The sequence below is a fragment of the Neophocaena asiaeorientalis genome, unplaced genomic scaffold (genome assembly GCF_003031525.2).
Source record: "Neophocaena asiaeorientalis asiaeorientalis breed wild unplaced genomic scaffold, Neophocaena_asiaeorientalis_V1.1 scaffold230, whole genome shotgun sequence".
Classification (NCBI taxonomy): domain Eukaryota; kingdom Metazoa; phylum Chordata; class Mammalia; order Artiodactyla; family Phocoenidae; genus Neophocaena; species Neophocaena asiaeorientalis.
The window spans coordinates 10035243-10055558 of record NW_020175186.1 but is presented as its reverse complement, the minus strand read 5'-3'; the positions used below and the strand labels follow the sequence as shown (position 1 = coordinate 10055558).

The 20316-nt window shown below is 39.9% G+C and overlaps 1 protein-coding gene across 1 annotated transcript in view; it reads right to left on the bottom strand.

The window, feature by feature from the left end:
• Window positions 1-3809: 3809 nt before the first annotated feature.
• The window catches only part of FSHB (follicle stimulating hormone subunit beta), a 124009-nt gene continuing 107502 nt past the window's right edge, over window positions 3810-20316 (bottom strand). Inside the window, exons 2-4 of the mRNA XM_024764619.1 lie at window positions 5835-5893; window positions 5607-5765; window positions 3810-4040 (exon numbers count right to left, since the gene is read on the bottom strand). Coding sequence (XP_024620387.1) covers window positions 3810-4040; window positions 5607-5765; window positions 5835-5893 — 449 coding nt within the window. The remainder of the gene's footprint in view (window positions 4041-5606; window positions 5766-5834; window positions 5894-20316) is intronic.

The following is a 20316-nucleotide window of genomic DNA, read 5'->3' as shown; positions in this document are numbered from 1 at the left end:
TGCCTTCCTCTGACTTATTTCAGTTAGCATAATGCCTTCAAGTTTCATCCATGTTGTTACAAACGGAGGGATTTCCTTCTTTCTTTATGGCTGAATAATATTCAATTGTGTGTACATACCGCATCATCTTTATCTCTTTATCCACTGACAGACACTTAAGTTATTTCAAGGTCCTGGCTATTTTAAATAATGTTACAGTGAACATGGGGGTGCAGGTATCTCTTTGAGATAGTGACTTTATTTCCTTCTCATATATACCCAGAATTGGAATCCTGGATCATATGGTAGTTCAGTTTTAATTTTTTTTTGAGGAACCTCTCTACTGTTTTTCATAGTGGCTGCACCAATTTACATTTGCACCAACAGTGCGTGGGTTCTCTTTCTCCACATACTGGCCAACACTTGTTATCTCTTATCTTTTTGATAATAGCCCTTCTAACAGGTGTGAAAGGATATCTCATCATGATTTTGATTTGCATTTCTCTGCTGATCAGTGCTGTTTTACCTTTTCACGTACCTGTTGGCTATTTATGTGTCTTGCTTGGAAAAACGTCTGTTTAGGTCATTTGCCCATTTTTAAAATAAGATTTTTTCTTTTTTTGGCTACTGAGTTATATTTTGGATATTAACCCCTTATCAGATATGTGGTTTGCAACTATTTGTTCCCATTCCCTAGGTTGCCTCTTCAACTGGTGATCAATTCTTTTGCTGTGCAGAAGATTTTTAGTTAAATGTAGTCCCATTTATTTTTGCTTTTGTTGCTTGTGCTATAGGTATCATATCCAAAAAAATCACTGCCAAGACCAATGCAAGCAGCTTACCCCTATATTTTCTTCTAGGAGTTTTATGGTTCCAGGTTTTACATTCAAGTTTTTAAGTCACTTTGTGTTAGTTTGTGAGTGGTGTAAAGTAGTGGTCCAGTTTCATTATTTTGCATGTGGATATCCAGTTTTCCCAATATCGTTTAATAAAGAGACTATCTTTACCCCACTGTGTATTCTTGGCTGCCTTGTCAAATACTAGTTGACCATATATGCATAGGTTTATTTCTGGGCTCTTGATTCTGTTCCATTGGTCAGTGTGTCTTTTTAATGTCAGTATCATACTGTTGTAACTACTGTAGCTTTGTAGTATAGTTTGAAATCAGGAACTGTGATGCCTCTAGCTTTGTTCTTCTTCCTCAGGTTGGCTATTCAGGGTCTTTTGTGGTTCCATACAAATTTTAGGATTGTTTTTCCTATTTCTATAAAAGATGAAATTTGACATTGAATCTATAGATGTTTGAGTAGTATGGATATTTTATTTATTTATTTATTCATTTTTTGTGGTACGCGGGCCTCTCACTGTTGTGGCCTCTCCCGCCGCGGAGCACAGGCTCTGGACGTGCAGGCCCAGCGGCCATGGCCCACGGGCCCAGCCACTCCGCAGCATGTGAGATCCTCCCGGACTGGGGCACGAACCCGTGTCCCCTGCATCGGCAGGCAGACTCCCAACCACTGTGCCACCAGGGAAGCCCCTGGATATTTTAACAATAGTAATTCTTCTGACCCATGAGCATGAGATATTATTCCATTTATTTGTGTCTTCTTCAGTTTCTTTCATCATGGTCTTATATTTTTTATTGTACAGATTTTTCATTTCCTTGATTAACTTTATTCATAGCTATTATATTGTTTTTGATGCTATTGTGAATGTGATTATTTTCTTTAATTCTTTTTCAGATAGTTTTGTTGTTAGTATATGGAAATGCAACTGATTTTTGTACATTGATTTGGTACCCTGAAACTTTGCTGAATTCATTCATTAGTTCTAACAGTTTTTGAGTGGAGTCTCTAGTGCTTTCTACATATGAGATTATGTCATCTGCAATCACAGACAGTTTTACTTCTTCCTTTCTGATTTGGAAGACTTTTATTTCTTTTTCTTGCCTGATTGCTATGTCTAGGACTTCTGGTAATGTTGGAATATTCTCTGGTGAGAGTAGACATCCTTCTCTTATTCCTGAACTTAGGGGAAAAGCTTTCAATCTTTCACCATTGAATATGAAGTTAGCTGTGGGCTTGTCATATATGGCTTTTATTATGTTGAGGTACATTCCTTCTATATCCAATTTGTTGAGAGTTTTTATCATGAAGGATGTTGAATTTTGTCAAATGATTTTTCTTCATCTCCTGAGAAGAATAATCCTTGATATCCATGTGCTGGAAAGTATATCAGCTCTAGTACTTAACTAGATTCCAAAGGTTATGAGGAAAACTTCCCATTGAGTCTGAGTTACAGGTAAGACATGCTAAGAGCTTTCTGGGAATAAATCAATTTTAGTGTAGACTGGGGGTTAAGAGTAGGAATAAATTAAGAAAGTGATGATACAAGAAATGACAGAAGGTCTATTTTAGGGAAAAAAAGAACACTAAAATCCAGCAAAATTCTTATTGATATTCCCAAATGAACAGTAAGCACAGGTGATATTTATAGAAGCATTTAAAAATAGATTTCTAGTAATGTTACCACTTATATTATGAAAATACACATATATGTGTCATGAGCAAGTAGTTCAAGAGCATGAAAAAATCCAAAGTTGTGCCTTTGTTAGACAACATTTTTGATTTTTAAGTATGTTTCAACATTCAGGTAAAAAAAAGAGTTATTATCTTTAAAAGTAATTTAAGTCATGAAGCATTTTCAGAGTGCACCCTTTTGAAAGAAATCATAGATTTGGGAGAACATGTAGTCAAGTGATAAAGCAAATGTAGAGAGAGCCCAGAAAATACAGCTATTCTCTCTAGACTGCTAACTCTTTTTAAGAGAACTATTTCTCTGAAAAGTTAATTGGCAAGTAAGTTAAATGTAGCCTGTTAAGTTGCCTAACGTGCTGTCACGTGGACTTCAAGGTTCCCATCCCAGCAATGGAGGAGATTTCTGGTACAGGTAGCACAGCAATGAGTGACAGATGATATGCCCTATTGCCTGAGGGGGAGCTTTGAGAAGGCTGGAAATTCTTGATCAAATTTATTTAAGTGGCAAAGTACATAGGGGCTAGGAAGTTAGGAAAGGATATTTGTTGATCTTGCAATTGAATTTCCACAGACCCAAATTCATAGTTCTTGTCTTGGCTCTTAATTCAAATTCCAAATAAAAATTAAGATTTGGTTTTTAAGACTGCAAATTGTGAATGGTCTCACTGTTTCCCAGCTTACCACCCTCCCACACCTGCTCCCACCTTCTGAAGTCAACAACTTCTCTTCAGAAAACACAGGCGAGGTGGAACTGTTGTAGCACCTGCATAGGCTGGCAATAAAGTGGATAGTCTTGATTTAGTATCCTTACCTTCCTGACTCTCCTCTTAATAATGAAACAATTAGACATAGAGTTAGGTACCTGCTCCATGACACTAAAGTGATACCGGCTCTGCTCTTGCAGGCCATATATCTTACAGGAGACTGTGTTCCATTTAGTTCTCCTACTCCATCATCTTGAGACTTCCTTCTCCTAAGTCTAGGTTTTCTCATCTGTAAAATGACAGGGTTGCTCTAGAGGACCTCTAAGTCTATTAAAAATGGGAAACAGCTTACAGCCCCTGCATTCAAGTTGAATGAAACCGACAGAGCCCAGAACTAGGAATATTGGGTTGGGTGGTGACAGGCCCCAGGCCCCAGCACTCTCCATTCCTGGAGCTCCCTTATGCAGGAGAGCAGGGATCAGTGGGGTCTCCCACAGTGGTTTGCAGCCTGGGCACATGTACACACAGACTTCTTGGATGTCTTAGTCTTTCAGAACGTGGGTGGGCAGCTCAAAGTGTCCACTGCTCTTTATTCTTTGATTTCACTGAAGGAGCACTGGCTGGGCCCCAGGCCTCGCACGGTGCAGTCAGTGCTGTCGTTTTCACACTTGCCACAGTGACATTCAGAGGCTACTGGGTATGTATACAGGGAGTCTGCATGGTGAGCACAGCCAGGCACTTTGACCGTCTCGTACCTCGGCTCCTTGAAGGTACATGTTTTCTGGATGTTGGACTTGGCTGGATCCTTGTACACTAGATCCTGAGTGGTTTAAGAGAGAGAGAGTTAGGTTACAATATTCTGCAAGTTTCTGTTTGGCTTAGTCAATATGAGACAGGGATTTACTACTGCTTGCTCTAATATTTGCTCTCAGAAGATCAGCTTCTAAGATACTTAAGCACAGGAAACTTGACCTCATAAAGGAACATTTATACTGCTTTTCTGAACTGCCCTGGAAGTGTTATAGAAAATATAACTGTCTCTTTTCTCTCTACCATGAGAGTACCCACATATTTAATATTTCTAAAACTCTATAAAACCTTTGAATTTGTATGGCATAAAAACATGTAAAGATAAAGGGTATCTTTAGAAGATATGACCTTAGCAACTTAAGGCTGGGTGTTTTTTTTTTTTTTTTAGTACCTTGTAATCTTAAGCTATATTAATGACTGGTAAAAACATAGCACTTGGAAAGAAAAATATTTCCAAGTACTCTTTTCTGTGTATATTTAAGAGAGGAATAAGAGCCGTAAGTTAAGTTATTGATATTTTGCCTAAAGTGTTTGGGAAATCTCATATTGGATTCTGGATATTCTATTGCCTTTTAGGTTCTTCCTTGCCACTGCCTTAAATTCTGTACCTTTGTGGGGTTCTCAATCCAAAAGTATATGATAACAGTTTCACTATCAGAACATCTAAATCAGGCCAAATATATTTCACTCTTCTACCTGCCCAATGAGAAAATAATTGGCTTTGAGGGAAAAAGGGGACTGGGGGTTAATTCATTTCCCTAGCTGGCCACTGGGTCTATATCTCACCCAAAGTGCAGTAAGTTGAGTTTTATAGATCAATTCATTTAATATCAAACGAAGTATTTTCATTAAAAAGCAGCCAATTTCAATTTCAGTTTATCAGACTTCTGCACAGCCAGGTACAACAGAAAAATGACAAAGAAACACTTTCGCCTTTAACTGGTTTATTTTGAATAAACTGTGAAACTGTAGACAAATGGTTTAATACCTGTATTCCTTAATTTTCTTAACAGCATAAAGAAAGGTGTGGGTTTGATGATTCATTTTGGTTCTAATCTACAGGGATTGATTGCTCTCAGGCTGCTCGTTGGTATCGTATTAAAGATGGGCCAATAAAATGATTTTATAATTGGCTGCTTGCAGTTTTTATTTGGCTTTAAAATGAATGTTATTACTATCCCTGTTGCAGTGGTATGCCTTTTATTATTGCAATTGGCTTTTTAAGACTATTGGCAATATTCCGTGATTAAATACAGATATGTACTCATGCCCATGTTTATCCAATAGGTAAAGCTAGCAGAAAAATGCTCTTTTAAAATGCAGAGTTGGCACATTACTGAAGCATTCATTTACATCAGTCTGAGCTGTCCCAAATTTGTTTTACCCAAATTAAATCCAAACCCAAACATCTAAATGGTATCATGGTAATTTACCTCAATCATAACACAGACAGTGTTGACTAAAGGACTCGTGGCTGTTATTCAGAAGAGACAAAATATTGACAGAGTGGGAATAAATGAAGCCTGCCTCATCCAGACCCTCAGCACTCTCACTTCCTTCAAAGCAAAGTACCTACCTGGGTGTAGCAGTAGCCCGCACACCACGTGGTGTTGATGCTTTTGCAGAGACCACATTCCTCTTTCTCCACTGTGATGATGATGTTGGTTATCTCACAGCTACTGCAGCAGATTGCTCTCCAACAACAGAAAAGGAAGCAAAAACTACTGACTTCATCCTAGGCTGGGAAGCAAACAATTAGACACCCAAAGTATTTTAACTCTCATGGACTTTGACCCAGTCAAACTGAACTGAAGTAAACCTGCTCCCCAAACTCCACCATCACATTCAGCTTCAGCAAGCACTCTTTGACAAAAGAGAAACACAGTACAGGTCAGAAATCCTCATATAATTTTTTAAGGATTAAAATGTCACAGGGTATATATCTGAAAAAGACAAAAACACTAATTCAAAAGATACATGCACCCCTATGTTGGCAATTTACAATTGCCAAGATATGGAAGCAACCTAAGTGTCCATCAACAGACGAATGGATAAAGATGTGGCATACACACACACACAATGGAATACTACTCAGCCACAAAAAGAACGAAATTTTGCCATTTGCAGTAACATGGATGGACTTGGAGGGCATTATGCTAAGTGAAAAAATTCAGACGGAGAAAGACAAATACTATATGACATCACTTATTTGTAGGATCTAAAAAGTACAACAAACTAGTGAATATAATAAAAAAAGAAGCAGACTCACAGATATAGAGAACAAATTAGTGGTTACCAGTGGGGAGAGGGAAGAGGGGAGGGGCAATATGGGGTAGGGGAATAAGAGGTACAAACTGTTAGGTATAAAATAACCTACAAGGACATATTGTACAACACAGGGAATATGGCCAATATTTTATAAGTGGAGTATAACCTTTAAAACTTGTGAATCACTATATTGTACACCTGAAATTTCTTTAATATTATACAGCAACTATACTTCAATTAGAAAAAATGTCACAGAGGATTACCTTAATATAAGCATTTCAGGGACTTCCCTGGTGGTCCAGTCATTAAGACTCTGTGCTCCCAATGCAGGGGGCACATGTTTGATCTCTGGTTGTCAAACTAAGATCCCTCATGCTGCGTGGCACAGCAAAACAAACAAACAAACAAACAAAAAACAAACCATTTAAAGCTACACATTTCCCTGTAAGTGTTGCTTTAGATTCATCCCCAAATCTTAATTCATGTTGAGTTTTCATTATTCAGTTAAATATATTTTCTAATTTCTCTCTTGCTTTCTTCTGTGACCCATGGGTCATTTGGAAGCATGTTGTTTAATTTCCATATTTGGAGGGATTTTCATGACTTTTTGGTTATTGATTATTTAATTCCATTTTGCTTAGAAAACACACTTTATGTAATTCCTATCATTTTAAACCTTTTGAGATATATGTTATATCCCAGCCTATGGATTGCTTTGTTGAACATTTGTGTGCATTTGTAAAGAATGTGCATTCTGCTGTTTTGGGGTGAAATGTTCTAAGGGTATTGATGAATTTAACCTGATAGTGTTGTTTGACTCTTCTATATACTTTCTCATTTTTCTGTCTGCTTGTTCTATTGATTACTGAGAGAAGAATGTTGAAATTTCCAACCATAATTTTATCCATTTCTTCCTTAAGGCTTATAAGGCTATAAGTTTTTGCTTTGTGCACTTCGAAGCTCTATTATTAGGTGCATGTACATTTTGTATTTTTTCATATTCTTGCTGAATTGACCATTTTATTTTATGAAATGTTCCTCTTTAGGCATGGTAATATTCCTTCTCCTGAGCTCTATTTCACCTGGTATTAATATAGTCACTCTAACTGTATGATTAGTGTTTTCAAATATATCTTTTCCCATCCTGTGTCTTTGTATTTAAAGTGCATTTCATATGGGCAGCATATAGTTGAGTCTTGCCTTTAAACAAATCTGGTCTGATAATCTTTGCCTTTTAATTGGAGTGCTCAAAATCTTTATGTTTAATATACTTTTCTTTTTTTTTTTTTGTGGTACGTGGGCCTCTCACTGTTGTGTCCTCTCCCGTTGCGGAGCACAGGCTCCGGACGCACAGGCTCAGTGCCCATGGCTCACAGGGTCCAGCCGCTCCACGGCATGTGGGATCTTCCCGGACCAGGGCACGAACCCATGTCCCCTGCATCGTCAGGCAGACTCTCAACCACTGCGCCACCAGGGAAGCCCTAATATACTTTTAATAATCGTGGGTTTATGGTCATCATATTGTTATTTGTCTCATTTATTTTTTGTTTTTCCATTTTTCCTGTCTTCTTTTGAATTAGTTATTTTTTAGTATTTGTTTTATTTCCACAATTGGCTTATCAGCTTGCTTTATTTGTTTGTTTGTTCTCAGGTTTAAAATACATACTTTATCTCAGTAATATTCCACTTCACACATAATTAAAGTATGTATCTTGTAACATTTCATTTTCCTCCACCTTCATCCTCTGTGCAATTGTTATTTATTTTACTTTATTTTACTTCAACATTATTCTACCCTCAATACATTGTTGTTATCTTTGTTCTAAATAGGCAGTTATATTTTTTAAACACTTAAAAAATTAGAAAAGTCTTTTATATTTACTCATATATTACCTTTTTCAACACATATTATTTTTCTTCTGCTTAATGAACATTCTTTAAAATTCTTTGTCATGCATATTATCTGGCAATACGTTCTGTCAATCTTAAATTTACTAAAAATGTCCTAATTCAACTTAATTTTTGAAGGAATTTTTTCTAGTTATAGAAGTCTAGGTTAGGAAGTCTGTTGGTAGTTTTGTTTCAGCACTTTATATTCTTTATTTGCATTGTTTCTGATAAGGATTCTGCAGTCTTATATATTTATCCTCTCTATGTAGTGTGTCTTGTTTCCCTTTGACTGCTTTAAAGATTTTTATCTTTATCATAAATTTTCAGCCTGCCTTGCTGAATTTATGCTTATTTATGATGTGCCTTGGTGTGATTTTCTTTGGGTTTTTCCTACTTGGGTTTCAGTGAGCTTCTTGGATATACAGGTTTATAGTTTTTATTAAATTTGAGAAAATTTGCAGATAATTGCCAAATATTGCTTATCATTGCCTTGAATACAGAATAAATAAAACAATTAAGTTTTCTTTGGCCTCTGTTTCTTGGTGTTCTGACATACCTATCTTATTTTTAAAAAGAATCAAAGTAAAGCTTGGAACAGAGATCAGTCTCAATTTTGGTAGGGGTCTCTAAGACAAGCATTTTTTGTATAGCTGTCATAATTTCCAGTGTGATAATTTTCTTGACATTGTGCTCCTCTGCTAGACTGTGAACTCCATGAGAGACTAGTGGGAACAAAGAAGGAGCTCAGTATTTTTTTAGTGAATGAGTGAATAACACATGGTCTGCTAACTCAAAGAGTGAGGCAATATTGATTTCTCAGAAACACTAAGACAGGTGGAGACCTAGTCAAGCCAGGGGAAGGCGGGAAAGAAGCCACACTAGACATGTTGTCAGAGATTACCTCTACAATCTCAGTCCAAACTGCAGTAAAGCTTGGTCCAGGGTGTCTAACCAGATGGGTTGGTTCAAGAACAGCAAGAAACTCTGCCCACCTAGACCTCTAGCATGACCCAGCAGAAAGGCACAGATTTTGGGGACCCAACTATATTAGTTTGCTAGAGCTGCCATAACAAAGTACCACAAACCAGGCGACTTAACAGAAATTTATTGTCTCTTAGTTCTGGAGGCTAGAAGTCCAAAATCAGCAGATTTGGTTCTTTCCAAGGGCTGTGAGCAAGATACTGTTCCATATTTCTCCCCTAGCTTCTGGTGATTTGCTGGCAGTCTTTGGAGTTCCTTGGTTTGTAGAGTATCCCCCCGATCCCCGCCTTCATCTTCACATATCATTCTTTCTGTGTGCATCTGTGTCCAAATCTCCCCTTTTTATAAGGACACCAGACATATGGGATTAGGGACCCGCCCTACTCCAGTATGGCCTCATCTTAACTTCACTAGTTATATCTGCAATGACCCTGTTACCAAATAAGGTCACATTCTGAGGTACAGGGGTTAGCACTTGAATATGTGAGTTTTGGTGGGGGACACAATTCAACCCATAACACCAACAGATCTGAATTTGAATCCTGTCTCTTTCTCTTACTGACTTGACATGTTTTCACATCTGAAAATGGGCATAATACTACTTATCTTTCAGGGAAATTACAAAGATTAAATAAGATAGTGTTGGCAGAGCACTTAGCTCAAGCCGAACACATGGTAAGCACTCGATACCTTGTGGCTTTTACTGTCCTAAGCTAAATGCACATTGATTTATTGAATAATTGTGCTCCTCCTGAATATAATTGAGAAAAAGCCCATTTTTCATTTGATTCATTTGTCCATTGGAAATAGACCTGGTTTCTTTGAAATGTTTGCCAGTTTCCCTCTCAGATTGTTTCTGGGGCAGCAGGAAGACAGCCACTGAATCTCAAGTACTTAAATAATTAAGCCCAAACAAGAGAAAGCTGATAATAAACACTTTTCTGTGCATTATAATTGTGGAGCAATATCTTCTAGATAGTTAACTCTAAAGGCTTTATCGATTTATCTGAAACCTAATCAACTAACAACCCAGAAGTACTGTTGGAAGCACTTCTCCAGAGAGGCGTTGTAATTAGCAGCTGGCCCCCTTCTGGGCAGTGGGGCTGCCACCCTGCTTGTGTTTGGTCAAGTAATTTTTCAGCCAAGGGATCGATCCCAGAGGACATCGTTTCCCTTCATACAACTCCCTCCATTTTGCTGGTCACAGCAAATTAACCCCAGCCTTGCTCCTCAAAATGGTCAGGACCTGAGCCTCCCTTCTCTTTGGAAGTGAAGGGCACACATTTAGAAATTTTGAGATTTTGAAATGGAGATCTGATCATCTTGACTGCTTCTGTGTGGTCAGGTTAGGGCTTCAGTTGCCTGGATCTGCTTCTACTCTTTCTCCCTAGTGTAACCGAGACTGGTTTAGTTTGTTTCTTCATTTATTTCTTCCATGATGTTCTGGATGGGCAGTCTTTCATGAATGAGAATGCCTTTTTCCCATTCCCAGTTTTCATATGGAGGGATTTTCCTTAAGAGCTGTCTTAGCCTCTCTGGAAATCTTTACTGCTCCACCCTTGGGATGATGGAGGGTTTTACCTGATTGTAAACTTGGAAGGAAATGCTGGGTCTGCTTGACCTGGCTCTGCCCTTCCTTCCTTAGACATGGACTTGCCCACAGAGAACGTTCCTCCACTGCTCTTCCTCCTTTCTAGTGGGAGCCCAACCTCTGCCTCAGTGGGTGTCCACCTAATTTGGGAGAGGAGTTAGTAGGCCAGTGTTGTTTTTCACACCACGCGGTGTTTCAATTTAGCCTCTTTCAGTAATAAGGGGGACATGTGGGATTCCTTCTGATATACTCCTTGTTCTATTTCTCAAAATTCTGGGGACTCAGGAATGGATAATAGAGTGCTATTTATTTGAGTCTTATAGGAGACAATGTTGGCAAGCCTCTGAGAGTCAGCAACACAGTTGGTCTCTTTAGCCAAGTGGAGATGTCTGACGAGGAACAGTTTCCATGTATCAACCAGGGATTAGAAAATCTCTACTTAGGGACTTCCCTGGTGGTACACTGGTTGAGACTCCAGGCTCCCAATGCAGGGGACCTGGGTTCGATCCCTGGTCAGGGAACTAGATCCCGCATGCTGCAACTAAGAGCCCGCATGCCACAACTAAAGATCCCGTGTGCCACAACTAAGACCCGGCACAGCCAAATAAAAACAAACAAACAAAAAAAGAAAAACCAAAAAAACCTTTATCACATTAAACTCTACTCTACTTATAAAACACAAATCCAGCAAGGCAATTGAATATTAGACACCCAAAACCTTTAGGGAAAGCAGAAGAAATAATATTTATAAGGAGCCATTTAATAAGTGCCAGGTCTTGTGGTGAGCATGTTAGTCACATAATTTCATTTAATATTGAAAAGGATGTGAAACCAGGTAAAAAATCAGAGAAGATGTCATTTTGCCTTGGTAAGTCTTGTGAGGAAAAACGTGGAAAGCTAATCCTTTGTCATTAAACATAGTCTTCCAAAGAGTACGATACCTCTGAGTGGACCATCTTTAGGCACAGAACCAAAGGTTTTCTAGTTTCTTTCTTAGGTGAATGGCTCTTCTAATACTAACCCTGAATTTAGCCTGGTGAGATACTCATTGTTTAGAGATGGAAAGGATGTCAGATGATGAATTCCTGGTACCAAATTCTTTTTTATAGAGGTGGAACAGATCCAGAGAGGTTAGGGAACTTGCCCAGGATCACACTGTGATGCAGTAAGAGAGCTGGGATGAGAAGTGCAGCCGTGGAGACCTAGGCTGGTGCTCATTCTGCTCTGTCCTGCCATCCCCGTACCTGGGAGTTATTGACAGCAATCAACCCCTTCCACCACTTACTCTATTTTTAAGGCTGCTGGTGAATGGGAAAACAGTCTGAACCCAAGAGCAGCACTTTAAGGTGAGCCCTTCATTTACTACTTATTTCTCAGTGCCTTATGCCATTCTTACCATTCCTAGGAATTAGCATCCACTCCTTTTCCTTTAGGATTGGGGCAGTACACAGCCATCAGATGGCCGCTACCACTTGTCTTATTGACAAGACAGATAGTATTTCAATGAAATTATATTCTGTAGCATCGATCACCATGACAGGATATATGATAATACATAATTGGGATGTTTACCAGGTGCCCCATTACACTTTTGAGTTGTTCACTGAGATTTATGTTTTTCCTATTACCCTGTCTTGTTGGCAATTTGTTGAAATTCTCCAATGGTATAATCATTTCTTAAATGCTTTGCCTCTGGTATATTTAAGGAAATTAGTCAGCGTATATAGTTGCTGACTTAGTTATTTTGGAATGATTTGAGAATCATTTAGGATTAAGGCCCAGCTCAAATGCCACCTTTGGGATGTGTTGAGGAGCTGTTCTTAAGATCCCCAGTCTGGACCAGGGGCTCACCTTTTTGTTCCTATGTACCTTGCATTTTCCTCTGTCAGAGCTCTTATCATCCTGCACTGTTACTGTTTGTTTACGAGTTTGTCTCCTTTGCTAGAAGGTGTGTTTTTTTTCTTTTTTCTTTAAGGTGAGGTTTTCTAGAGTCATATGAACCTGGGTTCAAGTCCTGATTCTGCCACTTAACAGCTGTCTTAACTGTCTAAATCTCAGCCAGCTCATCTGTAAAGTGGGTCTAATAATATCCTTCACAGAGAGTTTTTGAATATTAAATGAAGACATGTATTTCAAGTGCAGAGCATAGAAGTGTACAATGGAAGCATTCAATAAATGCAAGTTAGCATCTGCTTTTGTTGTTGTTGTCCTGGTATAATTATTAATAACTCCCCTTTCACTCTACAGATTATCCTCATTTGAATAAGTTATGTGGTTTCCTTTTACTACATAATCTGTTAAAGAAATAGACATCATTACTGTCCAAGAAAAGCATATATCTAAATGTATAGGCCATGAATAAAAATCTTAATACCTACTCAGCAAATAATTTCTTTCAAGTTAATTTATTTGGCTGTCAAAATTTTTGCCCATACATGTTTTATCTCTAATTTGAGGTAAAGATGTATGTCGTGGCTTGTGTCGGTAGCTAAACTCCCAGGGAACAGCCCCATGCCCAGAAAATTGTACATATTTACAAATCTGGAGCATGGTGAACAAAGTAGAAAAAAACACGTAGCAAGCCTTCATGCATTTAAATTCTGTGCCATGGAGTTCTCATTCTTATCACAAAGAGTAAGTCAGAGTAAACATTGCAATAATCACAGGACCAAAAGGGAATTAATTTTGTCTGTTTTCCTGTCTGTAGGAAAGATGATACTTGTTATAACGTCAGATTGATGGTTATACTGGCTCCTCTTTTTGTTGCCAGGCAAGGCAATACAAAGTGCTTCCCAAGGAAGATGAGTATGGCTCACTTTGGAATCTTGTAAAATAAAGTTTGTTCGTTTTTTTAACAGAGTTTATTTTTTAGCATATATGTATGTATGGGTATATATATATATTATGGGATTCAAAAATCAGAATGTCTGTTTTATATCAACCACATTTTAAAAAAACAAAATAATTTTTTTGTATTTTAGTATTATAGTATAGTAATATTTTAATATTTAAATAAATTACTTTAAAAATACTTTTGGGGCTTCCCTGGTGGCGCAGTGGTTGAGAGTCTGCCTGCCGATACAGGGGACATGGGTTCGTGCCCCGGTCCGGGAAGATCCCACATGCCGCGGAGCAGCTGGGCCCGTGAGCCATGGCCGCTGAGCCTGCGTGTCCGGAGCCTGTGCTCCGCAACAGGAGAGGCCACGACGGTGAGAGGCCCGCGTACAGCAAAACAAAAAACAAAAAACATTTTTAATTATTATTATCCTAGGGTAAAGCACAGTGTGTGTCACATGGTAGGTGCTAAAAATGAATGCATGATGAGTAAACAAGTGACCTTCAAATTGCTTAAACTCTTCCACACTGATGTTATTACCCCAATTTACCTGATATTATCGTAGTGTTTACTTATCTTAGTCTCTTTCCTCCCAGAGCTTCTAGTCCAGGAGATGTTGCTTTCATCCTCACCAAATGGAGAGATCGATGTGAGATAGGTGATACAGGTATAATGTGTGCTTGGTCTGGTCTCTATCCCACCCTCTCCCCTAGCTCCAAAAAATACCAGATGCCTGTCACAAAGTCAGCTCAACCGTCCTCTACAGATGTTTAATAGTCAGAAGGACCAGGCTACAACCATCAGGGCTCAGAATAAGTGCCAGAGCCTTTTCCTTAGCCTCGTGGGTACGTTGCCCCTTCTGAGAACTGATTGGGGCAGGTCTGCCATTCTGTGGGACACAGTGAAACAGCTATGCTAGCTGTTAAAATACTGAACTACTTTTTTTCCCCAGGAGTAAATAGTTCTGCTCTTAGCCCCCTGAATAACCACGCCCCTCCCACTTGCACCCTGGCCATCTTAGACCCTCTCCAGGACCTCCTGGACCCCCTTATGGTCCAACAACTGAAGAGTTAATGCCTGGCATGGCAGAGGGAGTCCAGGATGCACCCTTTCTGATTGCTCTGGTGCCTGCTTCCCAGCTGCTAAATACTTTTGAGTACCACCCCTTTTCAGGTGGTAACTGAGCTGTTCCCTGAGCTCCTTCTTGGTCCTTCAGGTTTCTCCTTCTTTCCCATCCTGCTGATGTTCTGTTTTGGCCCTGCCAGCTCCAAGTCTGGGACCTAGTACCCCCTTCCTCACTGTGCTCCAGCCCCTCCAGTCCTCCACGTGATCTGTCCCTAGTCCCTCTGCATGCAGCAAGTCTGCCAGTGATTGAAGGCTCCTCCCTTCATCCAAGCTCCTCTCAAATGTCATGTTAATGGGTAGACCTTGGCCTTTAATTATGGGCCCTTCCCCTTGGGGCAAGTTTGCCAGGCATCCTGTATTGACAAGACATGTCTATTTTTTGACTTGCATCATATATTGACTTTGTTAGGACATCCTGAGCATCCTGATTTGAGCTTTTTTTTCCAAAAAATTGCAAGAATATGACAGGGCTATTTCTCAAAATTTAACCGGGTATCCTGATTTTTCCCCCCTTAAAACCTGGCAACTCTACCTTCCTAGCTTGAAGACCACAATTTTACCCTCATTTCCTTGTATTGCTATTAGTTTCTGCTGTTTGTTTTCTCTCTCTGAGCTAAGGTTTTGCCATCTATCTACAATGCTGTATGGCCCAGAGGCCAGGTGGTTTGCACCAATTCCATGCTAACTAGCACACAACCAATTTTTACTGAATGAATGGATGAATGAAGAGATGAATGAATAAAAGAGTTTGCTCTGTAGAATTCTCTTTCTCTTTAGGACCCCATTTGGAATATAATAGGGCCTTTGAGTCTGAAAAATAAATAACTATGATGGAAACTAAACCCTGTTCTGGGGAAGCCAGGTTGCTTTATACAGCCACTGCTCTGTATTTAATTACCTTTTGTTTTTCCCTTAGCAATTAGTAAAGTGTCAGTCTGTCTCACATGTGCTAAGGAGAACCAAGAGAAGATGTTTTTGTCCACACTTGAGCCAAAGTGTTAAAGGAACAGTAGCACACTTGGGGTGGGGGCTGGGGGAGAGCGGAGATAGAAAATAATTAATATTTATTGAGCAACCATCATGTACTTTTTTAGACATGATCTCATTTTGTCCTCACAGTAACCCTGCAAAGAATATTCTAGACAAAGAATCATGTTTAGCCAGGCTAGGTAACTTGCTCAAATCCTAGAGTTAATAAATAACAGAACTTGAATTTAAACCTAGGTCTTTCCACACAATACCATCCTGCCTTCTATTGCTAGAAGCATCATGGTGGTGGCAGTGGCAGTGGCAGTGATAAAAGACAGAGAACTCAAGGGGAAGGTAACACTCTAAGACAGAGCCAGGCCCACTCATTCCCTATCTTTTTCACTCTCTTTCTCTCCTTTCTGCCTTCCATTCATTCTAGAACATTCCTGGCATAGTTCCGTATTCTCAGGATACTGATGAGCTGATGAATAAGATAAACACAGTCTCTGACCTCATTCAGTTATAGTCTAGGGCAGGTTATAGAGACTGAAAAAGTCATTTCAAGCATGAAGTAATTACTAAAGTTATTTTGGAAAGATAAGCAGATAATGGGAGAACAGCAGTTGTTGGAAGGGTGGGGATCAGCAAAGGCCTCATGAAGATAGTAACATGTGGGTTGAAATGTAGGGATAAGAGTAATTTAGGGCTTCCCTGGTGGCGCAGTGGTTGAGAGTCCGCCTGCCGATGCAGGGGACGCGGGTTCGTGCCCCGGTCCGGGAGGATCCCACATGCCGCGGAGCGGCTGGGCCCGTGAGCCATGGCCGCTGAGCCTGCGCGTCCGGAGCCTGTGCTCTGCAACGGGAGAGGCCACAACAGTGAGAGGCCCGCGTACCGCAAAAAAAAAAAAAAAACAAAAAAATAATAAAAAAGAGTAATTTAGCTTTGCCAAGAGTTGGGGGAACAGTTGTTTCAGGCGTAAGAAACTGCTATAGGACAAAGAAAGTGCAATAAGTTTGGCTTATCCTTCTAAAGAGAAAGCTGTAGGATCCCAGTTTTATTTCATTTAGAGAAGCAGCCTGTTACCATAGGGAGAGGTCATGACTCCTGAATTCTCAGGAAAGGATCTTATGTGGAGAAATATTTGGATAGAGAATGAGGCAGTCATGCAGGCTGGTTTGATTACAAGCAGTTGAAGGAGACAGAGGCAGAAAGTAGAGATAATGACATGAGCAAATGAAGAACCAGGAAGGGACATTTAAGTTTGTATCATTTGATAAAGAATATCTCCAACTGCAGTGGCAGCTCTGCCTTTGCTGGTTTTGAAACTGCATTTGGAATGAGGAGACAGTAAAGTTGTAAAAAGTCACTCTGCACTGGCAAAGAATACATTGAGTGGCAGTTGGGATTGTGATCAAATCCAGTCTCCCCACTTCTCCAATTATAAAGTGTTTTCCAAAAGTGTAGGTAGATAGGCCGATTAAAGTACATGCTCTAAAATAGCCAAATGCTTCCTCCAAATGTTTAAAATCCAAGCAGGTCCTTTATCACAGAACACGTTCTGTATTAGATATTAATCAAAATAATTTCATTTTGCAGATTCAATACTTAAAACATCAATCTAGATGATGGATCATGAACTTTAAAGCTGGAAGAAATGTTAAACCCATCTCTCCCTCCAGCCCCTGCGTTTCACAGATGAGCGAGCTGGAATCCAGAGAGGATAAGGGGGTGTTCAGCATCCTAAAGCTAGCTTACGGGAGTTAAACCAGAATATTGCATTTTCCTGAAAAAAGAAAGAAAATCAGGTTGACACCAAGCTTCAGCTTTAACTGAGCTGTCCACTGATGGCATGTAGAACTTTCCCCGATATTTTACCCTTTGACGTATATTAATTTTTCTTGCTTTTACCTCTGATGAGATCTCTATACTAAAGTGATTGTTGCTATTAGAAATCTGGATGGAATTCCATTCAAAGTGGGGAGAGGGGTGTTGTAAACATGGCAAGTGAAATTGATTGTGGATACGGAATATCCCAGAATCATTGTGCTTTCCTTTGTGTCATGACAAAATGCCCCTTAAGCTTCAAAATCATAAGGTAGTTGCCTGCTTCCCCTCTTTTTCATTCAAGCCATACTAAGCACCTGCTTTGACCTTAGTTCTGTCCTGGGCACAGTGTGTTGTGGTGGGGGCCGTGTTGCGAGACACACTCCAGTCTTAGGAAATGTACCATTTAGATGATTTTGGTAATGAGTAGACAAAAATGTGTTAGGGATAAAAGGGGCAAATAAACTTGCCCAGAGAGCTGGAATCAATATTTCTGCAATGCAGCCTTGAGGGTGAAGAAAAGTGAGACACCCCAAACCTGCTACCTACAGCTCTTTCTCCCTTTGGTCGGGAGGAGAGAGCTGTAAAGTGGATGGATGAAGCCAGGTCAGAGGGTTCTGCTGGGCTCTTACTTGAAGTTAGTAGGAGACTGGAGGAGCTAATCAAAACTTTTCCTACCTTCAGGATTCAAGTTACTCCATGTTTTTTTACTAAGGAAAGACTGGGTGATAGGAATATTGGGCTATATTAGCTACATGCAGAGATTATATGGAACCGATGCCCAGGAACCCATTAGTAAATGCTAAGTATATCCTTCTCCCTCTGCCAGGGCCCACTGGCTGATATGGCTAATCAATCATGGCATTCCTTTCCCTTTTAAGACTCAGCATCTTTCTCAACAACATGTTTCAGACAAACACTAACAAATGATTGGATTTAGTGCTTGAGATGAAACTGACTTCCAATTCTTGTGCCAAGTTGTATGGCATAGAATAAAGGGACATCATGAATGCTTGGAGTATCCTGTGTGGCCCAGTAGAAGAGATGACATTAGTTGGGTTTTGAAGGTTGGGTGGATTTTGGGCAAGTGATAAGAAATCTTGGGAAAGAGTACTATGGGAACTAGAGTGTAGAGATGGTGAAGAACATAGCTGTTTCGGAGAGATTGAAGATGCTGACCCGAATAGAGGAAAGGGTATGTGTAAGGAATAGGAAGAAATGTATAGTTGGACAAGAAGAGTGAGTCAGATCATGCCAAATATTCAAAATTTGTTGTGATAGGAAATAGGGAGCTATTACAGGCTGGTACGGAATTGCAAATCTCTTTAATACCTGGCTTAATAAAAGACAGCTGGATTCTTGTATCTTGCATTCAATTGGTACATTCATGAGAAAACAAGTGTAAAAAAGTCAGATAACGGCTTAGTGTTATTATCAAAATATTCTGACTGCATGAATCCCCTGAACTGGTCTCAGGGATGCCCAGAGAACTGCTGTTCTAGACCCTGCTAAGGATTTGGAAAGGGGAACTACTGAGATAGAGGACAGTTAGAACAAGAGTAGTGATGTAATCTGATATATGCTTTAAGAATTACTTTGACTGGCGTGCTGTGGAAGAATTGTGAGCAGGCAGTCACAGGAGTAGAAGGAAGAGACTTCCTAGGTGGTTTTTTCAGAGTCCAGGGGGTGGAGGGCCCTGACTGGATGGGAGTGGCAGAATGGAATGGAGGCAATGTGCACCTGGTGGAATGTGAGACCCATTTCAAGGGAGAAATCAATGGTTCCTGCTTCTTCTCCTTTGTGTCCTATCCCTCTCTTCCCTTTGCTGTTTCTTTTTCTTTTTCTTCTTTTTTTGCGGTACGTGGGCCTCTCACTGTTGTGGCCTCTCCCGTTGCGGAACACAGGCTCCGGATGCGCAGGCCCAGCGGCCATGGCTCACGGGCCCAGCCGCTCTGCGGCATGTGGGATCTTCCCGGACCGGGGCACGAACCCGTGTCCCCTGCATCGGCAGGCGGACTCTCAACCACTGCGCCACCAGGGAAGCCCCCTTTGCTGTTTCTTTATTCTCATTCTGTGGATTGGGATGGCCAGGAGATAGTGAGGAAAGGAGATTTTTTAAAAAAGAGGAAAAGGTAGGAAACTGGCTTACTGAATCAAAGTAGGAAGTCTTAAATACCGTATGCTAACACATATATATGGAATTTAAGAAAAAAAAATGTCATGAAGAACCTAGGGGTAAGACAGGAATAATGACACAGACCTACTAGAGAATGGACTTGAGGATATGGGGAGGGGGAAGGGTAAGCTGTGACAAAGCGAGAGAGAGGCATGGACATGTATAAACTACCAAACGTAAGGTAGATAGCTAGTGGGAAGCAGCCGCATAGCACAGGGAGATCAGCTCCGTGCTTTGTGACCGCCTGCAGGGGTGGGATAGGGAGGGTGGGAGGGAGGGAGACGCAAGGGGGAAAAGATATGGGAACACATGTATATGTATAACTGATTCACTTTGTTATAATGCAGAAACTAACACACCATTGTAAAGCAATTATACTCCAATAAAGATGTAAAAAACAGAAAAACAAAGTAGGAAGTCTTTTCCTGAGTCAAATACTTCCTCTTTCTGTTGTTATTGAAAAGAATAAAATAAGAATGAACAATTTTTAAAAAATCCGGTAACTCATTAGTCTACTGTCTTAACACCGTGAATACTTTTTTTCATATTGGCTGTCATATGTATAAATATTTTTACAGTATTGCAATCAGTATACATTTTCCTCTGTAGGTATGCCATTTTAACCT